This window comes from Coregonus lavaretus (assembly GCF_964263955.1).
Source record: "Coregonus lavaretus genome assembly, chromosome: 10".
Taxonomy (NCBI): domain Eukaryota; kingdom Metazoa; phylum Chordata; class Actinopteri; order Salmoniformes; family Salmonidae; genus Coregonus; species Coregonus lavaretus.
Genome location: NC_139997.1, coordinates 34,257,616 through 34,285,103, shown reverse-complemented (window position 1 = coordinate 34,285,103; position 27,488 = coordinate 34,257,616). Strand labels below are relative to the sequence as shown.

General features: G+C 40.6%; 1 protein-coding gene and 1 pseudogene across 2 annotated transcripts; both read right to left on the bottom strand.

Annotated features, from left to right (window-relative positions):
* Positions 1-912: 912 nt before the first annotated feature.
* Positions 913-16,602, bottom strand: LOC311135973 (transmembrane protease serine 2-like). The gene is made up of 15 exons (XM_084170017.1): positions 16,516-16,602; positions 14,772-14,915; positions 14,591-14,646; positions 11,627-11,843; positions 8,768-8,860; positions 8,331-8,447; positions 7,999-8,128; positions 7,736-7,849; positions 7,500-7,540; positions 4,785-4,953; positions 3,504-3,676; positions 3,166-3,261; positions 2,907-3,049; positions 2,474-2,626; positions 913-2,188 (listed from the first exon to the last, which is right to left on the bottom strand). The coding sequence occupies exons 3-15, from the start codon at positions 14,603-14,605 to the stop codon at positions 2,180-2,182; spliced, it is 1,470 nt and encodes a 489-aa protein (XP_084026143.1). The 5' UTR covers positions 14,606-14,646; positions 14,772-14,915; positions 16,516-16,602; the 3' UTR covers positions 913-2,179.
* A 2,539-nt stretch (positions 16,603-19,141) lies between these two features.
* Positions 19,142-22,803, bottom strand: LOC311135584 (acetyl-CoA acetyltransferase, mitochondrial-like; annotated as a pseudogene). The gene is made up of 6 exons: positions 22,720-22,803; positions 22,516-22,616; positions 21,804-22,024; positions 19,846-19,910; positions 19,427-19,584; positions 19,142-19,265 (listed from the first exon to the last, which is right to left on the bottom strand). The product of its transcript is annotated as an acetyl-CoA acetyltransferase, mitochondrial-like (transcript).
* Between the last annotated feature and the right edge of the window lie 4,685 nt (positions 22,804-27,488).

Here is a 27,488-nt window from a genome sequence, read left to right as displayed (position 1 = left end):
TCAACAGAACACAATATATGGCTCGGGGGTTGACTAGGTGGTATGCACTGCAAAAATAAAATGTTGTTTCTGAGTGTAGATGTTGGAGCACCACCCTGAGGTGAGATCAGGTAATGTAGGCCTATATCTATTGCTATTTTATCCAATCCTCCAGGGCCCGTATTCATAAACCATCTCAGCGTAGGTGCTGCTCTAGGATCAGTTTTGCCTAATTATAATGAATAAGATTACATGGACAGGGGGGACCTGCTCATAGCACTCTCCGTACGGTCCAATCCCTGGTGTGTGTACTATGTCCTATTGATAAACATACCAATAAAATGTATAATATTACAGCTAGAAGAGGGTTTCCCAAACTCGGTCCTGGGGACCCCAAGGGGTGCCCCCTAGCATTACACAGCTGATTCAAATAACCAACTAATCATTTTTTGGGGGGTTCCAGGACCGAGTTTGAGAAACGCTGAGTTAGAGGCTGGCTACAGCTGTATGTTCAATAAATGTTTTCCAAAAAGACACATTCAGGACTTTTACCCTTCAACAGGTGAAAATAAAAGCACTTCCAAAACAATGGTCTGAGAGGGAGGTATCACAAACCTAAGCTGAGTCACTCTTAGTCTACATCTTGGCACATAAGCACATAAGGAAGCAGTCATGTTTGAGTTTCTTGCTGTCTTTGTGTCCCATACAGAAACAGCTCCAGGAAATGAATTCACAGAAAACAGACACTCCCTTATTAATCACAGATATAAACAGTTGCTAGCATTTTTAAAATGTGTATAATATGTATATGAATAGTTTATACAGTGTAAGACTTAACTTAAACAAGAAGTGTGGATTATTATTGATTTACATGCAAATGAACGATAATTAAAATGAACTATCATGAACTATCCTATTTTCTTTTCCTGCACACTATGGGCAGCGGGGTGCATATTGTGGTTGACAATGGTAAGGATTGTCCTGATTGTCAGTTTATGACATCTTTATTGTAACTTTATACTGTTATGACGTGAACGTCATCAGGAAAGATCATTCCGCTGCGTTTGATCTGGGGTGACAAGGTAGGCCAGTCAGACTCAGAAATATTTTGACATTTTCTTTCGAAATCACATGTATCATCTGTGAACTGCAATGGAGGATAATTGCCATTCTCTGTGGTTGTATTACTATGATGACTATCATGTTATGAAAGATCTCATTTAACCCTCATAAGAGTCATGTGACACAATAACAAACACAGCCACTACTGCATTGTAACTTATGAGTGGAGAGGGGTTGTCAAAAACAACTAATCTTAGAAAGGGAAGGACAGACTTCCAGGTCTGAAGCATGCATGTTATCAGCATGAACGATCCTCCATCATAGTTCATCACACATTAACTATGGAGCCCTGTTGGCTTATGGCACCCCCCTCAAAGTAGCTCCCATTCAAAATCCATTATGCATACCATCATAACAACATACTGTACATGTATTCATTGTTTTAACCTGGGCTGGCTGTATTGAATGTGCAAGTGTAAACCTGTATCAGTGTCTGACTCACACCCAACAAAACACTGCAAAAAAAGAAATCTATTTTTTTTGTAAATAAATACTTTATATTCTCATACCCAGGTTCATAAAAATGAGAAAAGGCTGTGATCATGTAAAACAAAAAAGTATATGACCAAAACATTGATTTATGTGTGTACAAGAATGCAGAGTGTACGGGATGGTCACACTTTATTTGTATAGTCCGGATAGTACATCTGTAGATGCTCTACAGATGGTCATACTGTCAACAAACTATCTGTTGATAAACAAGTGCTTGCTAAGGTTACAGTTAGGGTTAGGTTTAGAATAAGGGTTAGTGTTAGGTTTACGGTTAGGATAAGGGTTAGAGTTAGTAGATAGTTTGTGGAGCATCTACAGATGGACTATCCAAATAAAGTGTTACTTACACTTAGACTCCCTGTCAAAATGACAATTCCTGCATACCTTCCCTCACCATGATAAAAATATATATAACAATGTATTAATAAAAAAATGGCAAATGGACATTCCCTGAGAACCTAAATATTCAAGTCAACAGGCACCAAAAATCTTCTCTGAAAGCAGTGTACGTGTAATGTATTCAGAAGCCACATTTCAGACAGGTGAATTTGATTAGCGAAAGGGGCCGTCATCATTGGTATCTCCGTCAATTTCTCTGCAAGGAAATTCAATATGGATAAAATATGTTAAAAGGTAATAATGTTTTATTGGATCCACATACATACTTCACTGATTGGTGACTCCATGGTTTATCATTTGTTAATGTTTATTTTTGTATATAATTTGCATAGTCCCTTGCCTTCTACATTTATTTATGTATTATGTCCTGTATAGAGTTACGCAAAACAGATGAATGTGAAAAGAGACAATAAAATGCTATCTTTTCTTATCTTACAATAAATCAATTTCTGTTATCATTTGTCCTACTGTTAGTACTTACCTGCATTTGTTCATATATCCAGGGGAGGAAGTGGGAGACATTGGCGTAGATTCCTGGCTTGTTATTCAGAGCACAACCTATACCCCAGCTAGTGTCCCCTACCAGCCACCATAATGAACCCTCCTTGGCCACCATGGGTCCTCCACTGTCCCCCTGCAAGACACAAAAGTGAACCCCTAAGTTAGCATTACCTCATGGGATCATAACTTTATACCTTCCAGAGCATGTTTATTTCTTCACTATACCAAGATCCGCTCTATCATAACACAATAAGAAAACAACAAATCATAAGATGAGATCAAATAAGAAAGAATACATGTAGCATCAAGTAGGATGTAAAAAGAACTTCCCATAAATATCTATTTAAAAAGATTAGATAGCCTACAGTATGTGCCGCACATGTACAGTATGTGGTTTTATGTGTGAATCTGACCTGACATGAGTCCACTCCTCCTGCCAGTGTCCCAGCACAGATCATAGAGGCGGTGACAAGTCCATTGTACACCAACGGTGCGTTACATGTCTGTCTGCTGTACATGGTGATCTGGGCCTGATGCAGGTTTTCTGACACCGGCCCTGGAGTCATCAAAATTATTGTCAATCATAAAGATTTAATACAACAAATAGATTTTATTCTGATGACCTGTGTTTAATAATGACAGTCATTGGTCCTGTAATAAAAGTTGTCTTACCACCGCTCCTAATGGATCCCCATCCAGAGATCCAGGCTTCTCGCTGGGGAGTCAGATTCACTCCGACGTTGGGCAGACACACTGGTCCCACCTTATCTACAACCCAAAACATTTAAGACTGGCTTGGAGTGTTGTACTCCAATATGACTTCCAAAACATTGACACGTTAAAAAAATATATATTATAAATAATATTAACTATGTTAGGGTTCCTTCACAAAATTGAAAAGGTTGAATGCAACTTTACTATGCATTTGTGACAATTCACATCATACTGTTCTTTTTCCAAACCCCAAGGTAATTTGTCATTAAAATGTTTGAAATAGACCAGTAACTTACCTGACATAGTGAGGGGTGTGTTCAGTTTCATAAGAGCGATGTCATTATCCTTAGTCTGCTTATCATATTTTTTGTGAGAGATGATGCGTCCCACTGAATTGCCAGTGCCAGAAGCCATCTGTATCAGGGTCAAATAGCCAGCATACACCGTCCACTGACTGGGCCGTGATAGCCTACCATACACAATGACAGAGGGGTTGTTCCATATGATTTCAATCATTTTCTGACTGCACTCCTTTTAGTTTGAATGAAACCTTTGCCAATGGTAAAAGTGATCAGAAAGTGACTTTTTGGACCTGAATGCAGAAATATTCAGGAGATAGAGGTGCTCAAAGTTTACCCATTTTGCATACCCCACCCTACCATGAGACATCCATGTGTTCATCACATAATTTTTTTAACGATTGGGTATGATACAATTTGAAAGCTTACAAACAGGGTTGTCAAACTGTTTTATGATTTATTGAAGAATTTATTTTATATATGTATATATATATATATATATATATTTATCTTTAACATTATCTATAAAAAGCTTCAACTCCCACCCTGTATTCAAGAGTATGCTATGTCTCAACCGATGACGGGCACAACACAAACAACTCAGTTTATGTAAAATAGGGTCTAAGCTACAACATTTGTGAATTATTTATTTTTTAAATCAGAATTTACAAGTTTTTAAATAATTGACGTTAAAGGTTAGAATTTTTTAATGTTATTTTAAAAAGACATCATAGAATAGTTGGACAACCCTGTTTGTAAGCTTTCAAATGACATCAAACTCAACCGTTTATCTTTTTCAGTGATTTTGAAAAATGGGTCACTTTGACCACCTCTATTTTCTGAATGTTTTTGCCATTCCGGTCCAAAAAGTCACTTTCTGACCACTTCTACCATGGGCAAACATGTATGGAAGGTTTTGTTTAAATGAAAAGGGGTGCAGTCAGAAAGTGATTGAATTCATATTGAAGGACCCAGAGGAAACAGACAATAGTAAGTCCTGAGGTTATCTCTCTGCTGGTTTCATGGTTGCAGTGCTCCCACCACAAAATCATGCTGTAGTTTAGTTTAATTTACAAGGATGATTTTTTAAAATAGTTTTTATTTTGTATGTTTATTCATTAAAATGTTGAGGAGTATAATCTTTCTATACCTCCCTTGAGGAATCTCCTCTGAGAGGAACAGATGAATGAGTCTAGTCTCGTTCACCAGCCAGCTCTCTGTCTTTAGTAGTAAGTATTAAATTAGCCTTGGTATGAGGTTAGATTGAGTCACACCCACGTTTCTACACAGTGGGCTGCAGTGACGATCCACTCAGGGCTGATGATGGAGCCTCCACACTGGTGCTGGTAGTTGGAGTGCAGACTGACCTGCCAGGGCCAAGCCCCGCTCACCGCTAAGTCGCCTCCTACAATACGGCTCCTAGGGGCCGCGACCCTCACACCACAGTCTGGAAGCAAGACAACAACACACAGAATCCAACCCAACTTTCTCATTTCCAAGATTAACTGTAAAGTAATCTGGGCACCCAGAGCCAAATCTCAGCTAGTCTTTCAGGCTTTCACAAGATACTGTAGGGCAAAGAGGGGTAGCCAGTCTGGTTTTAACTTAACAAAACAGGGATCACTTCTCTGATGGATAAAGAGGCTTTAACCCTAACAGCGCCAACATATTTATAACCCTAAAGTGACAACTGCTGTCATTTTTTTTTTATTGGTAATGATTGCAAAGAGACTGTCAAGCAGTAATACAAAAATTGATGTTTTTATATATTTTTCATGTTTTGATCAATTTCATCCATAGCAATTTATCATGAAAATGTTTCTGTTATTCATTCAAAGTGTTATGTTTCTGTGATACTTAGAGGTTGAGAAATTGTTGATTAAGCTATGACAAACCTTTAGGACCTAAGATGGCCGCCGATATGGGCGACATGACATTTCAGACATTTCACTCGAACTTTGGAATGCTATGGGCTATCAACTCAGTTCCAATTGCTTTTTTTTTTGTTATTGTTGCTTCAATCCTAGAAGTTTGTGCTCACGTCAAAATGAGGGGCGTTGTACAAAACAAATCAATCAGCGACTAGATCGTCTCTAACCAATTACAGTATCAAAGCCAATGATAGCTCTGGCCCTGGCTCTGGTCCAACCAGAATGGTCAGAATGTGTTTGCATTCTATAAGATGTCAGGGAAGAAACGCAAATCCAGAGTCATCATGAAGAAGAAACGCTAGTGGGCGTGTCGTTTTGGCCGGCGCGATGTGGATGGGTAGACAGGCTACATACAGTGCCTTCGGAAAGTATTCAGACCCCTTGACTCCACATTTTGTTACATTACAGCCTTATTCTACAATTGATTCAATTCAATTTCTTTCCTCATCAATCTACACACAATACCCTATCATGACAAAATGAAAACAGGTTTTTAGATTTTTTTTCAGACCTTTTGCAATGAGACTCGAAATTGAGCTCTGGTCCATCCTGTTTCCACTGATCATCCTTGAGATGTTTCTACAACTTGATTGAAGTCCACCGGTGGTAAATCCAATTGATTGGACATGATTTGGAAAGGCACACACCTGCCTATGTAAGGTCCCACAGTTGACAGTGCATGTCAGCGCAAAAACCAAGCCGAAGGAGGTCGAAGGAATTGTCCGTAGAGCTCCGAGACAGGATTGTGTCGAGGCACAGATCTGGGGAAGGGTACCAAAACATTTCTGCAGCATTGAAGGTCCCCAAAAACACAGTGGCCTCCATTATTCTTAAATGGAAGAAGTTCAGAACCACGAAGACTCTTCCTAGAGCTTGCCGCCCGGCCAAACTGAGCAATCGGGGGAGAAGGGCCTTGGTCAGGGAGGTGACCAAGAACCCGATGGTCACTCTGACAGAGCTCCAGAGTTCCTCTGTGGAGATGGGAGAACCTTCCAGAAGGACAACCATCTGTGCAGTACTCCACCAATCAGACCTTAATGGTAGAGTGGCCAGATGGAAGCCACTCCTCAGTAAAAGGCACATGACAGCCCACATGGAGTTTGCCAAAAGGCACCTAAAGACTCTCAGACCATGAGAAACAAGATTCTCTGGTCTGATGAAACCAAGATTGAACTCTTTGGCCTGAATGCCAAGCATCACGTCTGGAGGAAACCTGGCACCATCCCTACGGTGAAGCATGGTGGTGGCAGCATCATGCTGTGGGGATGTTTTTCAGCGGCAGGGACTGGGAGTCTAGTCAGGATCGAGGGAAAGATGAACAGAGCAAAGTACAGAGAGATCCTTGATGAAAACATGCTCCAGAGCGCTCAGGACCTCAGACTGGGGCGAACGGACACCTTCCAACACGACAACGACCCTAAGCACACAGCCAAGACAACGCAGGAGTGGCTTCGGGACAAGTCTCTGAATGTCCTTGAGTGGCCCAGCCAGAGTCCGGACTTGAACCCGATTGAACTTCTCTGGAGAGACCTGAAAATAGCTGTGTAGCAACGCTCCCCATCCAACCTGACAGAGCTTGAGAGGATCTGCAGAGAAGAATGGGAGAAACTCCCCAAATACAGGTGTGCCAAGCTTGTAGCGTCATACCCAAGAAGACTCGAGGCAGTAATCGCTGCCAAAGGTGCTTCAACAAAGTACTGAGTAAAGGGTCTGAATACTTATGTAAATGTGATATTTCATATTTTGTTGAGGGGGTCAAATTGCCCCCAGTTGGTACTTTTAGGGTTAAAGTGTTTTTACTTCAGTTTGGTTCTCTAGTTTGGTACTAGAGCATCTTCATGTTTCCATAGCCAACCCAAAGTCCCTGGTCAAGACATAGACCAGAGTAGTAAACCAGTTACATATATCACAGATCATCTAAATGTCAAGGTTGTCAATCTCCTGTCAATAACTCCTTCTGTTGAGTTCCCATTCCTGACTGTGTTTCTATAAGCTCTGTCCTAACCTGAAGGTCAGCTGTGTCTGTGCATATAATCAGTGTTAGGATAAAGTAATGACTTACCAATACACTGCAGGGAGACTGCTTGTGCTGAGCAGTAGGGACTGCAGGAGGAAATTACACCATGAGAGTCATATAAATGTTTACGGAAGCAATTCTGTACATAAAAAAAAAAGCAATTCCATACATGAAGTACATTTTTGATTTATTCCCCACAACTCAGAAAAGGTATATTCTGTATTTTTAAATGTTGGTATATTTACTCAGTAAAAAAAGGTTGGATTGAATGTTCTCGTCACCTGCTGGTTAGCTGCCCCTGTAGAAGGGAATGAGGGTCAAAGCCAGACAGCTTCATATAGCCCTCAAAGGCCAAGGAGCCTGGGTTTCTTTGTGAGAACCGAACATAGGACCCACTTGGAAAAAGAGATAGGTATGGTCAGCCCCTCAAATATCACTTATGTTATGTACATAATGTACAGCACAGAATATATAAGTGAAAGTGATCACAGTTGATACTCTATGACATGTACAGTATGTGATCCTATTTCTCCTGGTGACCCACCTGCTGTATCCAATCTGCTGACAGGTGGCCCTGCCAATGTTGTCATTCCAGTCATCAGCACACACTGGCTTCCACGTCTGACTGTCTGACGAGTAACTCTGCAGCACAGAACCAGACCCATGGAGGCGTACTGGAAAGTAGAGATTGATGTTAGAACAGCGTTCAATTCAGGGAGAAAAGCATGAAAACAAAAATCATATAATTAACCATACTGTAGCAAAGTGTGAACAACCCCCATATCTACATTTATTTTAACAGTGTGTTCCTGAACACAGCATTGGTCAACAGCATACTCTAAGTGTAATGATAAACATGATTAAGTGGACACATACGGCACTGTGACTCATCCTCTCCTCCTGGACAGTCTCTGATGCCATCACACCACTGAGAGGCACTCAGACACACACCTCCCTCGCTACAGGACCTCCCCAACACACACTGGTAGGACACTGTGGACACACACACACACACAAGACAGGGCATCACAGCTCTGACCATGACTATAAGCTTACTCTTCTTGGCCTTTTCAATGATTGAATAAGAACTACATGGTCATTTTCCTTTGCTTCCAGATACACCTATAAACTACATAGGCAAACGCGTCTTTGGATAGCAAGATGAATTCGCAAGCTGAATTTGCTTATGTCAACTAGTCTTTCATAGAAAGCATTTAAATAATGGCAACATTATTAATATTATGTCAGCTTATGTCAAGAGCATCAATGGAGATACTGATACTGTATGAGAGGAGACTGTGTAATGTACGTACAGAAATACCAAACCAACGCGCCGGCTGCCCCAAGGAGAACTAAGACACTGAGGATTAAGGCCACAATACATTTACAGGGACTTTTCTTCACCACTGAAAGAGATAAGAAACAAAACTTAAAATACACTAAAAATACGAACAATAAGAGGCTCTCTTGTTCTACCTTTTAACGTAGAACTCTCAACCCTAGACCAAAATATTTACATATCATTTGACCATTGGTTCCTTGTTTATCACCCTGAAACCATGGAAAGGCTTGTTTTGCATTTAAGTGTAGCATCAGATGTTGACTGCTACTAAGTGAAAACAGTGCTACTTAACACGCTATACAGTACCTTCAGAAAGTATTCATAACCCTTGACTTTTTCCACATTTTGTTGTGTTACAGCCTGAATTCCAAATTGATTAAATTGTTGTTTTTTCTCACCCATATACACACAATACCCCATAATGACAAAGTGAAAACATGTTTTTAGACATTTTTGCAAATTTATTGAAAATGAAATACAAAAATATATCAATTACATGAGTATTCACACCCCTTAGTCAATACATATTATAATCAACTTTGGCAGCGATTACAGCTGTGAGTCTTTCCCGGTAAGTCTCAAAGTGTCACGATCGTCGTAAGCAACGGACCAAGGCGCAGCGTGATATGCGTACATCTTTTAATGAGTACTTTAAACAACAATTTACAAAACAACAAAACGATACGTGAAGTCCTAAGGTTAACAAACACAAACCTCACCGGAACAAGATCCCACAAATGACAAGTGCAAAACAGCCTGCCTAAGTATGGTTCCCAATCAGAGACAACAAGCCACAGCTGCCTTTGATTGGGAACCACCCCGGCCAACATAGAAACAAATGAACTAGAACATGAACATAGAACACAAAACATAGAAACTAACACCCTGGCTCAACATATAAGAGTCCCCAGAGCCAGGGCGTGACACAAAGACAGGGTTTCCCAAACTCGGTCCTCGGGACCCCAAGGTGTGCACATTTTGGTTTTTGCCCTAGCACTACACAGCTGATTCAAATAATCAACTAAACATCAAGTTTTGATAATTTGAGTCAGCTGTGTAGTGTTACGGGAAAAAACAAAATGTGCACCCCTTGGGGTCCCGAGGACCGAGTTTGGGAAACACTGCTCTTAGAGCTTTGCACACCTGGATTGTACAATATTTGCACATTATTATTAAAAAAATTCTTCAAGCTCTGTCAAGTTGGTTATTGATCATGGCTAGACTGGCATTTTCAAGTCTTGACATAGATTTTCAAGCCGATTTAAGTCAAAACTGTAACTAGGCCACTCAAGAACATTCAATGTCATCTTGGTAAGCAATTTGTGTTTTAGGTTATTGTCCTGCTGAAAGGTGAATTTGTCTCCCAGTGTCTGTTGGAAAGCTGACTGAACTAGGTTTTTCTCTAGGATTTTGCGGTGCTTAGCACTATTCCGTTTCTTTTTATCCTAAAAAAAACTCCCTAGTCATTGCCGATGACAAGCATACCCTAAACAATGCTTAACTATATGAAGAGTTGTACTCAGTAATGTGTTGTGTTGGATTTGCCCCAAACATAACTCTTTGTATTTAGGACATAAAGTTAATTTCTTTGCACATATTTTGCAGATTTACTTTAGTGTCTTATTTCAAACAGGATCCATGTTTTGGGAATATTTTTCTTCTGTACAGGCTTCCTTCTTTTCACTCTGTCATTTAGGTTAGTATTGTTGAGTAACTACAATGTTGTTGATCCATCCTTAGGTTTCTCCTATCACAGCCATTAAACTCATGGTGAAAGCCCTGAGCGGTTTCCTTCCTCTCCGGCAACTGAGTTAGGAAGGATGCCTGTATCTTTGTAGTGACTGATACGCCATCCAAAGTGTAATTAATAACTTCACAATGCTCAAAGGGATATTTGTACCCATCTACCAACAGGTGCCCTTCTTCGCAAGGCATTGGAAAACCTTGATGGTCTTTGTGGTTGAATCTGTGTTTGAAATTCACTGCTCGACTGACGGACCATACACTCTTAGAAAAAAGGGTTCCAAAAGGGTTATTTGGCTGTCCCCATAGGATAACCATTTTTGGTTCCAGTTAGAACTCTTTTAGGTTCCAGGTAGAACTCTTTTGGGTTCTATGTAGAACCCTCTGTGTAATGGGTTCTACATGGAAACCAAAATAGATCTACTTTGAACCAAAATGGTTCTACCTGTAACCAAAAATGGTTCTTCAAAGGGTTATCCTATGGGGACAGCCGTAGAACCCTTATTGGTTTTAGATAGCACCTTTTTTTCTAAGAGTGTACAGATAATTGTATGTGTGGGGTACAGAGATGAGGTCGTCATTCAAAAGTCCATGCAACTTATTATGTGACTTGTTAAGTAAATGTTTACTCCTGATTTGATTTGAACTTATTTAGGCTTGCCATAACAAAAGGGGTTGAATACGTTTTGACTCAAGACATTTCAGCTTTTAATTTTTGATTAATTTGTAAACATTTCTAAAAACATAATTCCACTTTATGGGGTATTGTGTGTAGGCCAGTGATACAAAATCTCATTTTATTAAATTCAGGCTGTAGCACAACAAAATGTGGAAAAAGTCAAGGGGTGTGAATACTTTCTGAAGCCACTGTAAACCTTATAATAGCCTATGACAAAACAGAGATTAAGACAAGACATCCCATGGCAAAACAGACGTGAAGACCAAATGGGACACCTCAAAGCTGCTCAGACAACGTTTTATAATAAACAATAGAAGGCAAAAAATGACGGTGTATGAAAAGTATACTGCAGATATATTGACATTGTTTATCAACTGAGGAATATCAGTAGAAGGGTAAATACTGTACCTTTTCGTACTGGGACAAGGTGTGGTAGTCCAGGGGTGACCGTGTTGTGGGTCTTGATGGTCTGAGGGGTGTACTGGGGGTTGTACTGGGGGGTGTACTGAGGGTAAATAGAGGGGGGGACGTTGGGCATCTGCGGGGCGGAGGCATATGCAGGGGGTCTTCCCTCAGTTCCCTCCCCCTCTTGAAATCCATAGTTCACATACTGGGGACCTGGTGACTGGGGAAAGCGGAGAGAAGGGAGAGAAATCCGTACAGTATTTGATACATTGGAGCACTTTTCCATGGTATGATGAACATACAGTACACATTACAACAGTAGTGTCATGTTTATCATGTAATTACCACTAAACTTCAATGGCTGTTATGATTGGTATTGCAATGTATTGTATGTAGCTGCCCATTTCCCATAGCTAAAACAAAATTTGAATCAGACAGATACAGTTGAAGTCGGAAGTTTACATACACCTTAGCCAAATACATTTAAACTCAGTTTTTCACAATTCCTGACATTTAATCCTAGTAAAAACTCCCTGTCTTAGGTCAGTTAGGATCCCAACTTTATTTTAAGAATGTGAAATGTCAGAATAATAGTAGAGAGAATGATTTATTTAAACTTTTATTTCTTTCATCACATTCCCAGTGGGTCAGAAGTTTACATACACTCAATTAGTATTTGGTAGCATTGCCTTTAAATTGTTTAACTTGCACAAGTTTCCCACAATAAGTTGGGTGAATTTTGGCCCATTCCTCCTGACAGAGCTGGTGTAACTGAGTCAGGTTTGTAGGCCTCCTTGCTCGCACACGCCTTTTCAGTTCTGCCCACACATTTTCTATAGGATTGAGGTCAGGGCTTTGTGATGGCCACTCCAATACCTTGACTTTGTTGTCCTTAAGCCATTTTGCCTCAACTTTGGAAGTATGCTTGGGGTCATTGTCCACTTGGAAGACCCATTTGCGACCAAGCTTTAACTTCCTGACTGATGTCTTGCTTCAATACATCCACATAATTTTCCTTCCTCATGAAGCCATCTATTTTGTGAAGTGCACCAGTCCCTCCTGCAGCAAAGCACCCCCACAGCATGATGCTGCCACCCCCGTGCTTCACGGTTGGGATGGTGTGCTTCGGCTTGCAAGTCCCCCCTTTTTCCTCCAAACATAACGATGGTCATTATGGCCAAACAGTTCTATTTTTGTTTCCTCAGACCAGAGGACATTTCTCAAAAAAGTAAGATCTTTGTCCCCATGTGCAGTTGCAAACCGTAGTCTGGCTTTTTTATGGTGGATCTGGAGCAGTGGCTTCTTCCTTGCTGAGCGGCCTTTCAGGTTATGTCGATATACAGTGGGGAAAAAAAGTATTTAGTCAGCCACCAATTGTGCATGTTCTCCCACTTAAAAAGATGAGAGAGGCCTGTAATATTATTCATAGGTACACGTCAACTATGACAGACAAAATGAGGGGGAAAAATCCAGAAAATCACATTGTAGGATTTTTTATGAATTTATTTGCAAATTATGGTGGAAAATAAGTATTTGGTCAATAACAAAAGTTTCTCAATACTTTGTTATATACCCTTTGTTGGCAATGACACAGGTCAAACGTTTTCTGTAAGTCTTCACAAGGTTTTCACACACTGTTGCTGGTATTTTGGCCCATTCCTCCATGCAGATCTCCTCTAGAGCAGTGATGTTTTGGGGCTGTCGCTGGGCAACACAGACTTTCAACTCCCTCCAAAGATTTTCTATGGGGTTGAGATCTGGAGACTGGCTAGGCCACTCCAGGACCTTGAAATGCTTCTTACGAAGCCACTCCTTCGTTGCCCGGGCGGTGTGTTTGGGTTCATTGTCATGCTGAAAGACCCAGCCACGTTTCATCTTTAATGCCCTTGCTGATGGAAGGTGGTTTTCACTCAAAATCTCACGATACATGGCCCCATTCATTCTTTCCTTTACACGGATCAGTCGTCCTAGTCCCTTTGCAGAAAAACAAAGCATGATGTTTCCACCCCCATGCTTCACAGTAGGTATGGTGTTCTTTGGATGCAACTCACCATTCTTTGTCCTCCAAACACAACGAGTTGAGTTTTTACCAAAATGTTCTATTTTGATTTCATCTATCCATATGACATTCTCCCAATCCTCTTCTGGATCATCCAAATGCACTCTAGCAAACTTCAGACGGGCCTGGACATGTACTGTCTTAAGCAGGGGGACACGTCTCGCACTGCAGGATTTGAGTCCCTGGCGGCGTAGTGTGTTACTGATGGTAGGCTTTGTTATTTTGGTCCCAGTTCTCTGCAGGTCATTCACTAGGTCCCCCCGTGTGGTTCTGGGATTTTTGCTCACCGTTCTTGTGATCATTTTGACCCCACGGGGTGAGATCTTGCGTGGAGCCCCAGATCAAGGGAGATTATCAGTGGTCTTGTATGTCTTCCATTTCCTAATAATTGCTCCCACAGTTAATTTCTTCAAACCAAGCTGCTTACCTATTGCAGATTCAGTCTTCCCAGCCTGGTGCAGGTCTACAATTTTGTTTCTGGTCTTGGCTAATTTCTTTTGATTTTCACATGATGTCAATCAAAGAGGCACTGAGTTTAAAGGTAGGCCTTGAAATACATCCACAGGTACACCTCCAATTGAGTCAAATTATGTCAATTAGCCTATCAGAAGCTTCTAAAGCCATGACATCATTTTCTGGAATTTACCAAGCTGTTTAAAGGCACAGTCAACTTAGTGAAATTCTGACCCACTGGAATTGTGATACAGTGAATTATAAGTGAAATAATCTGTCTGTAAACAATTGTTTGAAAAATGACTTGTGTCATGCACAAAGTAGATGTCCTAACCGACTTGCAAAACTATAGTTTGTTAACAAGACATTTGTGGAGTGGTTGAAAAACGAGTTTTAATGACTCCAACCTAAGTGTATGTAAACTTCTGACTTCAACTGTATATAACTGAAGTTACCTGGTTATTGTTCATGTTGACACCACTTTCAATGTTCCGATAAGATATTATCAAATCTGAAAAAGGTTGAAGAAACTTCTGATTTTAGCCACAGTATAACATTTATTTATTAAGTTAATACAACAACAAAGTTATACAAATGTACAGTAGATCAATTTCAGGTAGTGATTTCCAGACTTACCTTGGATTAGTTCAAATGTTGCTTTTGAACACTGATTTGGCGTCTTTTCTTCTTATTCTCTCTCCCTCTAACTCAGTCCATTCTCCTTTTACTCTTGGTAATAAACAGCCATGACCACACCTTAGCTTGTGTGAACAGCCTGACCTGTAGGGCGGTCCACGTTTTTAAGCTGTAACACTAACATGGGCAAATAACATTGTGATTTCCTGGTCCAGACCTAGACTGCCATCATCTGTAGGCCTAGCCTACTCTTACTTTTCGATAAGTCTCAGCTACTTTAAGGAGAGCTATATGAAATCCCAGGAAATAAATACATGTTGACAAAAAAAATCCTGAGAATAGAAGTTCAAATACTGAGATGTAAAACAAAACAAATAAATCCTTTACATGTAATGATTAGCCTATGAGTCACTATTTAGTGATGTGTTACTGTATTTCTGACCATTCGTACAGTACACCTACTGTAATCTACACAATGCATAGCACTTTACCTTCCTTTAAAAAAACATATCTTTACAAAGGATTTGTGACATCACTAAACGTGAGCCATGGAAAACATGACTTATGCACATCTGCTTTTAGGAGTAGGTTTTATTATATGATCACTTCTGTGAGATTGAAACACACAGTATACGGTATTGTGGCTAACTCTGAGAAGTGAGTATCTATGAAAACAGAAACATTTTATAACCATGTTGTTCCTCTCTTTATAGGCTGTTCGGACTCTTATTGCATGGCAATCTCCCCTAACAATCTAGTTGTCATCTCTGCCAGGTCATGAGGGAATAATAACTAGACAACCAACCAAAACAGCTGTGAAACCTGCACACTTAAAGAGACAATGACCAACCTTTAAAAATCAAAAAACATTGTGACGATAATGCATACAAAAATATTGAACTGGGCAGTAGCCTAGAGTATATCTGTGTGCTTTTGTAGATTTTGTAGGTTGAATTGCCAGAATCTTCCACCCTCACACCTGCTCCAATTCATTTACATTACCATATATACTTTTAAGTGTGATTATCCAAAATCGAAACAATTACAGGCATACATGTTTGGTATATTACAAACTCTACAAGTAAGTTCATTACATTGTATGTTAAATTCATCTCATTTATTGGACAGACTCCATAGTGACCAAAGAAAATGACAAGAGACCTCTAAGCTTCTGACCAAAGAAAACAATAGCACTAACACACTGTTGTCTTGGACCGGAAGTAGACGGTCACCTGTCACCCCTATGACTATACATGGGCCTTTTCTCAATTGCACACTCCTCGCGTCCTCTCTCCTCATCTCCTCAAAACCAATTGGATGAGAAAGCCAGAGGTCCCTCCCCTCTGACCTTCTCCTACAATGGGTTTTGAGAAGGAGATGAGGAGAGTGGAAGCGAGGAGTATGCTATTGACAAAAGGCTGTTTGAATGTATAAAATCATGTGCAATATATTTCAAGCATTGTTTACACTTTAACTGTGTAAAAAATAAAATAAAAAAAAGTATACAATTATTATATACCTAAAAACCTCTCCTTCTTTGATTACATTTTTGTCATTTAGCAGACGTTCTTATCCAGAGCGACTTACTGTAGTAAGTGCTTACATTTTTTACACTTTTTTCATACTGGTCCCAATGGGAATTGAATTCACAATCCTGGCTTAGCAACTGAGCCACATGGGACCGTAATTACCTAAATGCAATCAATAGAATGACGTGAAAAGATGGCAAAATAGTTGTTCTTACTGTGTATACAATGGCCCCTGGTTCTCTGGCCATGTTAAGTCTTTCTTCTTGGCTGTTAATCAATAACCAGGCAAGGCGGTATGACCAGGTTCTTGAGAGGATAGCGACACACAACAGGCCCTTGAAATGTCTACACACTGAAACTCTATGGCCTCAGGACTTTGATACACTAAGTACTCAGTCAATATTTAACATGCCATATGACTAAGTTCTCTGCCTGGAAAGAAGGGAAAACAATATATAGGCCTAATGGGACAGAACAACTTGACTGTTTTTTGGCATTGGTGGGCTGAACTTTTGCTTTCTTCTTTCAGTTAAATCAAGTGGTTGTTTTATTTAATGAAACCATGGATGAGAGGGGACAGCAAGTCAGTTCCTATGTTCCCTATGACATGATGGCCACGTATGAAACTGAAACCTAAAAAAGAAACACTGGGCTACTTATCTCGCTTCCATCCTTCCAAAACTTGTCTCATTGACTCAATTATTGGAAAGTGAGAAGCTTGGGCTTTCGAGGCGATCTTGATAACAACAGACAGATTTTCTTTAGATTATTTGGAGGGAAGTGGTGGTCAAATGTTACAGTAGCTGTCATCCAGTGGAAGCTCCTCAGAGGAGGAAGGGGAGGACCATCCTCCTCAGTGAATTTCATACAAATTAAAATGTTAAAACATTAAAAGAGTTATCCTTTTTAGATAAATTGCCACCGGGGCCCACCGGTGTAACTGCTAAACTGCTTACTGACTATACACTGTAAGGCTACTGCATGATTGTAGCAGGTTTACAAACACATTAGTTGTATTAGCTGTGTTGACTATGACGTTACTTTAGCTAATATGGTGACAACGATGTATGCTGTATGTAGCGGTTATGATATGGTTAGGCTTGGAAAGTTTTTTTCGCCTGGTCACATACAGCTGATGTGTTGTGCTTTGAAGTCCACAAATGAAAGGAAAAGGTGAGAGAGCGCATAGATGCGAGAAGGAATACAACGTGGCTGCTATGAAAGTGAACTGTGTTAACGCGTAATTGGGTGTATTCATTCTGCCGATTCTGTTGAAAAACCTTTCTCAAACAGAAGCAAACGGAACGAAATGGGGATAAACATACCTGAATTTGTCCAATAGAGAAACTCTCGTTTGCGTCTGTTGGACAAATGATTACACCCTAGATCAGCTAGATGCAAGCAAGAGTGTGCAAGGCGGTATTGAATGTGTCACTGTCTGTCCATGTGTCACTGTCTGTCACCTAAACATTTTATCTCGACCTGTGTGCACCTACGTTGTAAACTTTAAGTTATAGGCTAGGTTGTAGCAACCTCATGATGGGTATAGGGAAAATTTGAGTATCATGTAGTAGCCTAAACCTATCGATGTTACATTGAACTGTGTGAATGGAATATGAATGACAGTCATCCAATATGCTGTAATAGAAGGCCATGCTCATGAAAAAAAAAAGTCCTCCCTCATGATAAACGGCACTGACCGCCACTGTTGTCATCATCCATACATCCTATTGGTGTTGACGGATGTCTGAGATAAAATCATCTTTACCACAATAAACAGTATAATACTGACAATAGAAACATACATTGAATTGCACATCCAAGGCCTATAACCTCACCAACCACTGCCTTAGTGTTCAGAAGGCTAAGCCAAAGACAATTAATTACATTACGCATTTAAAAACTCTGTGGCTAAGCCCTCTGACTATTAAAGAGGCAGACAGACCACTACATCCCTTTGTGGACAAACCCAACAACAGCAGGACAAACATACCAACAACAGCAGGACAAACATTTTACATTCTAAAATAATTCACACTACACTGTCCTATTGAAAAGTAAAAAGAATGAAAATGTTACCACTTACTTGACTTAACAGCTGTTTTTATACTGCTCATCTAATCATGAAAAGCTCTTTCCAAACCCCCCTCGAAATGGTCATTGTTTAGTGGCTACACAGTAATAGTCCATGAGCCACACACCCACATTTGGGCAGTCGGGCTCACTTGGGGTGACTTGGGGTAACAGTATAACAGTAAGGATAGGACTTATGTATAACAGTGAACACCGGCGGACTTACCATTAGGCAGAAGAGGCAATTGCCTTAGGCCTCACATCATCATTGAAGCCCCCCCATGCTCCGCTCGAGGCATAATAAATCATTTAAAAAAATCCCCATCAAAGTCTGTCTGTTTAAGCTAGAGTTATAGTATCTGTTTTTTTAGAATGAGCTGCATCTAAATCTGAGGACTGAGGAGGCGGGGGCCACTAAGTCCGCCCCTGAAAGTGAAGACAAGAAAGCAAGGATATAATGCTATTATTTTCATAATAAACTATTTATTCACCTTTACAGTTGAAAAGTTAAATATAAAATTGCCTTTGCAACAAACGTTCATCGGGAGTGACTTAAACATGGGAGTCATATCAGTTAACGTGTACAGTACGTTAGTTGACCAGTAAGGCTGCCCGCATGGAGGTCATTCATTTCAGACACATTCTAGAGTGATACAGTATGGTCATCTAAACCATGTACAGTACATACAACAGTGGTTTAACAGCTCCGTTCAGGCAGTTTATATGCTTGTCTGATAACCCATTTAAGGGAAAGAGAAAATATAAAGATTCCTATAACTTCTGGATGATGATAGAGGAGGCTCCACCACCACCATTGCAGATCCCAGCCAGGCCGTACTGGCCAGACTTCAGAGCATGTACCATGTGTCCCACGATTCTCACCCCTGACATCCTGAGAGAGAATGACAGAAAGTAAGTATCACAAACATCTGGCTTTTCTTTCCTTATCATCAGGCATTTCTTTCTTTATCATCAGGCTTTTTTGGTCTAGCACCAGTTGAGAAATGTAGGATGTGCATTTCACCTATATCTCTCTCTGTCCATGCTGCTAACCCAATGGGGTGTCCCAGGGAGACAGCTTCTCCATTGACATTGACTTTGCTGGGGTCGATGTCCAGCATCTTCACGTTGGCCAGAACCACAACACTGAAGGCTTCGTTGATCTCCCACCTGGCAATGTCCTCCTTCTTCAGCCCCGCAGCCACCATAACCTGAGAACAATAATAATTTCCCAAATAATTGGATTCAACTCTTATTTTACCAGGTAAGTTGACTGAGAATGTATTCTCATTTACAGCAAGTATGTGCTGTCATTCAATTAAATTGAACAAAGACAGATGCTTTTTTTGCAAGGCGAGTCATGTTGTTGTCCCCATCTCTGATAACCTGTATTATCTATGTGCAGTGATGATAACCACAAGCTACTTGAAAAAAACCACTACAGCAGTCATTCTGTTAACACTCAGACTCACCTTTGGTATGGCAAAGGCAGGAGCAATGGGAAAATCAATGGGGGATGTAGCTGCATCAGCAAAAGCTAGAAGAAACAAAAATATGTCCTGAAAGTCAACAAGCGACACATATAATTGACAACAAAAAAAAATATTCTGAAATGCAACATTCTATTTTAGCCATATTTTTTATTTCTTCATGGTTCTCTGAATGACTCTGCTTAGAAACACCTCAAATGGCTTAGCAATGCTTCTTACCTTATCATAATAATAAAAAACATCTGTTGCAAGGACGTGAAGAAGTTTTGCATTTATATTGCTTTTGTTATTATTGTCAACCTCGTGAACGAGACTCAATCGTAATACAGGAAGTTGTACACACAACAACAGCCGGACCGGTTAATCCTGGAAAAAGATCATTAGCAGCGCCACGCGGCATTCTAAAAAGTATGTTTTACTCTTGTAGATTTCTATTATTTTGTTTCTACTAGTATGTAATTGACGTATGGGGCTAGTTGCAGGTAGAAATATTACATGTATAACACTTAAAACTATACTGAACAAAAATATAAATGCAACATGTAAATTGTTGGTCCCAGAAATTTGCCCATACACACAAAAAGCTTATTTCTCTCAAATTTTGTCCACAAATTTGTTTACATTCCTGTTAGTGAGCATTTCTCCTTTGCCAAGACAATCCATCCACCTGACAGGTGTGGCATATCAAGAAGCTGATTAAACAGCATGATCATTACACATGTGCACCTTGTGCTGGGGACAATAAAAGGCCACTCTAAAATGTGCAGTTTTGTGTCACAGCACAATGCCACAGATGTCTGAAGTTTTGAGGGAGCGTGCAATTGGCATGCTGACTGCAGGAATGTCCACCAGAGCTGTTGCCAGAGAATTGAATGTTAATTTCTCTACCATAAGCCACCTCCAACGTCGTTTTAGAGAATTTGGCAGTATGTCCAACCGGCCTCACAACTGCAGACCACATGTAACCACGCCAGCCCAGGACCTCCAAATCCGGCTTCTTCACCTGCAGGATCGTCTGAGACCAGCCAACCGGACAGCTGATGAAACTAAGGAGTATTTGTGTCTGTAATAAAGCCCTTTTGTGGGGAAGAACTCATTCTGATTGGCTGGGTCTGGCTCCCCAATGGGTGGGCCTAGCTCCCAGGCCCACCCATGGCTGCACTCCTGCCCAGTCATGTGAAATCAATAGATTAGGGCCTAATGAATTTATTTAAATTGACTGATTTCCTTATGAACTGTAACTCAGTAAAATTGTTGCATGGTGCGTTTATATTTTTGTTCAGTATATATCAAAACTGTCCTACAAGTCAACAACCTACATCAAACAGACTCTTAATACAACTTATCACTTGTCAACGTTATTAAGGTGAAAATTCAGGATGTTCCTGGGAATCCTCCTGCACTGTTATCCTACAAACTCAACACTGTGAGCCACAGTATGGCTGAACCTGAGTGGCGCAGCGGTCTAAGAAACTGCATCACAGTGCTAGAGGCGTCACTACAGACACAGGCTTGATCCTGGGCTGTATCACAACCGGCCATGATCGGGATCCCATAGGGCGGTGCACAATTGGCCCAGCGTCGTCCGGGTTAGGGGAGGGTTTGGCCGGGGTAGGCCGTCATTGTAAATAAGAATTTGTTCTTAACTGACTTGCCTAGTTAAATAAAGGTTAAAAATAAATAAAAAGTGCATAACTCAAATCAAATCAAATCAAATTTTATTGGTCACATGCGCCGAATACAACAGGTGCAGACTTTAAAGTGAAATGCTTACTTACAGCCCTTAACCAACAGTTCATTTATTTTTAACGAAAAAATAAAACAATAACAAAAAAAGTGTTGAGAAAAAAAAGAGCAGAAGTAAAATAAAATAACAGTAGGGAGGCTATATATACAGTATGGGTCGCGTATGGGTCGCGTGTTAGAGGTAGGAGTTTTACAGACGATCCTGGCCAATGGGGTGACATTGAGTCTCTTTGCTGCGTCGGCCGTCATAAGGACCAAATATTTAATATACCATGTGGAATTTGTTGTAGACGTCAGTGAGGCCATCCTTCACTAAGAGGTCCTCCATCCTCACGCCTCCATAGGACGGCGTGTCCCTGGTCATCACGTAGGGAACGTTAGACATGCTCTCCATACCGCCCGCCACCATCACATCCTGACACACAGTCACAGCCAGTGGGAGAAACAATAACTACTGAATACAACTGGATTCATTACTCAGGTAAAATATGATTTTTTTTGGGGGGGGGAGTTTTTTCCACGGTTACAAGAAGCAACACTTTCCATGGAAAAAATACTGTGTTATATTAAATAAAGAATAACAACATTGGACATCTGTTATCTGTGAGCAAAACGCCACCTGGGTCGTAATCTTATTTACCTCATAAAGTCCAGTATGCTTCCATGTTTTGGCAAACAGAGTGTGTTAGTATTGCACTGTTAGACATTTACTGCACTGCAGGAGCTAGAAACACAAGCATTTTGCTGCACCTGTTTGAACATTTGCTAATCTGTGTATGCGACAAATAACCTTTGATTTGATTTTGAACACAGTGATACTGCACATGAACAGACCAGGGGTAATAGCAGCTAAGCCTGGTGTCATGTTCTGTAGTGGTAATACAGTGAGCTGCTTTGTCACTGTACCTGGTGTCCACACATCAGACTCTGGGCAGCCAGCATGATAGATCTCATCCCAGAGGCACACACTTTGTTGATGGTTGTTGCGGGAGTGGAGAGGGACAGTCCTGGGGGAAAAGCAAAGTGTATGAGCACACCTATCATTGATAACGGCATAATTATGGCCATACATAGATAATACACAGTGAGTGAGTGTGCGTCTGAACATACCTGCTCCAAGTTGGGCTTGTCTGGTACGGGCCCAGCCTGCAGTAAATTTCCCATGTAGACTTCCTTCACCTCCTCAACTGGGATACCTGGCCACAGTCACACAATATACATCATAACCCTGCACTTCAATTTAGACATTGTTTCTAGCCTTGTATTACTAACTACAATATCGTCACATTCATGTAATTGTCCCTCATTTTACTGTGAATGTAGCTAATGATCACTTTAATATTTTGTCTATATAAAGTCTTTATTCTTCATAATCATAATCAGTCCCATACCAATTTGGTTGCTGTCCCTCTGAAGGACCCCATTGGGGTGTTGACAGCACTGACGATGACCACTTCCTGTAATGACCCATCAAAGTTTGGCAAAACCCTGTAGTTTACTACAATCTCATTTTCATTCACTCAGTTCAATGCGTCAAATTAGCAGCAAATACGTCATCACATAATTGGCATAATTGGCCATGTGCATGTAATTGTGATGGACGCTGTAGGAGAGGAATAACGTTGTGGGAGAGACAAAAAGTGAGTAAAAAACACCCTACATTTACAGGGCGGGATCAGCCAGCGGCTCCTTCCCGCATGCGCGATTCATTTGCAGTCTGGACATGGAGGGGTGAACATCCCCTGCTCTGACTGCAGCTGGGAGGGACTGCTGCGCGAGGACTGGGCCGCCTGTGAGTGCTTGGGGACGGGGACGGGGACCACACACGGCAGCACCCGCTGCTCGTTGAGAAGAGTAAGAACGATACGTTCTTTCACGTCTCCAATAACACCAGAAAAGGTCGCTAGATTTATCGCTAGTCACTTTTTTGAAAATGTGTCGCTAGAGGGGTCTGAAAACTCGCTAAATATAGCGACAAAGTCGCTAAGTTGGCAACGCTGCACCCACTTACCAAACGCTTGCAAAATTGTTAAACTGCAACGGAGGACTCTTTCGCACAGTTCTACCTATGATTTCACCTTCAGCCGACCAGTGTGTTGTGAACAACATTAGCGTCAGCAACAATAGTTGAATCGGCGGTTGAGCCTTTAAAATAAAAGTCCCCCATTGAAACTGATGCAAACGGTTAAAAATAGTGAAAACATGCCACAATTGCACTTGATAATGATAAACAATCAGTTCAAATCGCACTGTGGATGTATTTGAATTCAGAATTGCATTGTGGGTTTACTTACATCCACTGTACAGCCTAACCTATGGATTGTGCACCCATGAAATGGGAGCCTACTCAGTGACACCCACAGAACACAACTGTTTAGAGTTTACACATATATTAGCATCTTAGCTCTTATTATAGGACTTTGACTGTTGGAAATCACCATCCCAGTCAGTCTATTGGGTGTATTGGACATTCACATTGCACTGTACAGCCTGAGTTATGGATTATGCATACATGAAAGTCCTGCAATAAGAGCTAAGACACTAATATTTGTGTAAACTCTACATAGTTGTGTTCTGTGTGTCACTGAGTAGGCTGATACCCCATTCCATGGGTGCACAATCCTTAGGTCAGGCTGTAGATTGCAACATGAATGTTCAATACACCTAGGATGACTGGTGAGCTTAATGCTGCTAATTTCACAGTGGTTTCAGAGTCCTACAATGCTAATATTTGTGTAAACTCATCACAGTTGAGTTCTGGGAGTGTCACTGAGTAGGCTGATACCCCCATTTCATGGGTGCACAATCCATAGGTCAGGCTGTACAGTGCAATATGAATGTCAATACGCACAATAGGCTGAATAGTGAGATGATAAATTCCCACTGTCAAAGTCCTGCAATAAGAGCTAAAACTCTAATATTTGCCAAAACTCTACATACAGATTTCATGGGTGCACAATCCATAGGTTAGGCTGTAGTGCAAATAAGTATTCAAATACATCCACAGTTTGATTTCTACTGATTTGTCAAATTATCTAATAATTGTATTTTGTTTAATTTATATAACAACATTCCAACCTTATTTAGCATTATCTAGTCCAATTGTGGCATGTTTTCAAAAAATGTTTTCCTTTTGCATCAGTTTCAATGGGGCCTTTTATTTTGAAGGCAAACCTCCGATTCCACTGTTATTGCTCACGTTAATATTGTGCACAACACACTGGTACAGGCCTCGACCAAGAAGAGCCAATCCAATGGACCAATGAGGGCGTGGTTTGTGTGTGGAAAATGTGTTAAGTCAATGTGCATTGTGGTCATTGTAGTCAAAGATGTTGTAGACAAAATATGATTGTAGACTTGTAGTTCTAGAAACGTCCCACGTTAAGAAAAGCGCTCTCTTTTAGACCTTCGAAGTAAACAAGACTGGACATGATTCATGAACATTATTCCTTTGCCATTCAATCAATGGATTTTGAAAAAAGTCTCTCCTGACTTTTACTTATCATTAATATAATAATATTATTTGTCTGTGCCAGTGGTTATTTTAGCATGTAAATCTTGGTGGGGCAAACTCAAGAAAAAAGTTTTACATGCATGCCAGCGAAGCCACAACACAACACAAACTAAACAATATATTAATTGCACTATAACGGTGACAAAAGGTGCCCACAAACTGTTAGGACCTACATAAAGCTGTCCCAACAACAGAGCTTTCTTTTCAGCACCATGGAGTGAATCCTTACCACTTCTACACCTGGCTATCAGTGGAGCCTTGTCTGGCAGCGAAACAGTTCATTCAGCCTCATTTACTACCTTTTAAAAAAACATAGCTGATATTGCTGACTTGATTAAAGAAATGTGGTTTCTACTGACAATTGAGATGTAGAAATTATGGCATAAGGGGATGACGAGCGGATAAGAGGCAATCTAATTTCGATTAAGACATTAATGAGCGAGCTAGGACAGACGTGTCAATACAACTATTTGTTCAGCACTTTTGAAATGTACAGCGACAGAATTGAGAACATGGGCCGTTCTTACAGTATTCTTCCTGTACACCAAATCATAACCGTAGGATAAATAAAGGGGACATATAAGCAGACAATGAAAGCTCTTACAATATTCGATGATGACATTTCTCTAAAACAGGCTATAGGCTACATGTGCACCACCAAGTCAGAACGGTAGGCTAAGTTATGAGGGGGAAAGGGACCAAATTATTAGGGTGATGCACATGGGCTACTAACAGCTTACTACACAACATACACTTTGTGTTACTTTCTTAGCTACAGTATACATATCTTCCTGGAATATTACATCATTTATGCAGCAGCATACAATACATTTTTTCACTCACCTTGTTGTGCTCTGCTCACTTGAACAGAAAGGTGACGCGACAGTCCTTGTTGGCATATTTTGTCATCAAACTTTGTCCTCAAAGTCTGCCATTCTTTGGATTTATGGTGCTTTCAAGAAAATACTTTTTAAAGGCTCAACAAGGTCGAATCATGACGACAGTGATCTTCAGGTCGGAGCTCTAGAAAGAGGCCAGAGTTCCCGACTTGGAATTCCGAGTTGGATGACCGTTCAAAACGTATTTTCCCAGTCGGAGCTAGTTTTTTTTCAGAGTTCCCAGTTGTCTTGAACTCACTGAAGTCTGAGATTTCCCAGTTCCGAGTTGCCAGTTGTTTTGAATGCGGGAGAAGTCATGCTGGATTGACATCATGGCCAATGTATTCAACCTTTTCTGACCCATGGTGTTGAATGTTTATCCTTTTAAGCTTGGAAAAGAGACCCTTAAACCCAGACTTGGACCACACACCCACTCCACGGAATAGCAGGCTAGCGATTGCTTTGCAATGCTTGCAGTTAGCCGCTGATTCCTTCCAAACCACTCATTGTTGAATTTGCAATTTCCAACTTGTGTAATGTTTATGTCCAATGGCCGATGAGTACAGATACGTTATATATTGCCAGTATATTGTCAACTTGATTCATGATGATGACTGCATGTCTAGCTTGCTAGCTAAGATTTTGAAAGTATGATGTTGACATGATCAGTCCAATCAAAGTTACGATAGATATAACGTGATTTGACGTAATTTTATCTTGGCCAATGACCTTGAGCCTTCTTGGATGGGCACTTCTAACGTAAATATATGGCAGCACCCAAGGGGCTTGAACTTTCTTGCTCTCCCTGTAGATTTTGCGGTGACGTAGTGTGTCCCCATGAGTGACAGAACACTGAGCCAATTATGGCGCAACTAGAGAACATTACCAACTCCTACGCTCTGTATTTTCCGCTGGCTGGCCCACCACCACAGAGAGCACTGAGCTAGGCTGAAACACTTGCATTTTGGAGCTGCCTTACTCAAGAAAGCAAAACAGAAACCATGTTTGTATGCGGTTTTATTAACTCAATTATTTTTTTTACATTGTTTGCAAACTGATATGTGACACGTATTAATGCCAAAATAACATGCAAAACAGGCAACAACAAAAAATCTAAACACAACTTTTTCTATAGGTGGGGCTCAAAACAGAAGCCCTGAATAACAGGTCGCCACTGATCCGTGCAGAGTTATGGACAATTCACAGCTCCTTGGCCCCCGAGAGAGATGATCTTGAACCTACCACTCCACTCAAAGAGTTACAACCCTCATCAGAATGTTTATCAAAAGCTATCAAAAGTTATTCCCAACCACAGACAGTAGTGACGAGAATTCAGCATCTCGAGGACAGTGGAAGTAGGGCCTAGATAAAACTGTTTTCTTCATTGTTAGGCTATCAACACCTTTGGGCCCTCATCAGGGTTTACAACAGACACATGAAGGATGTTACAAAAATCTGGGCAATGGGTTTTTGGACTGACCAATAGA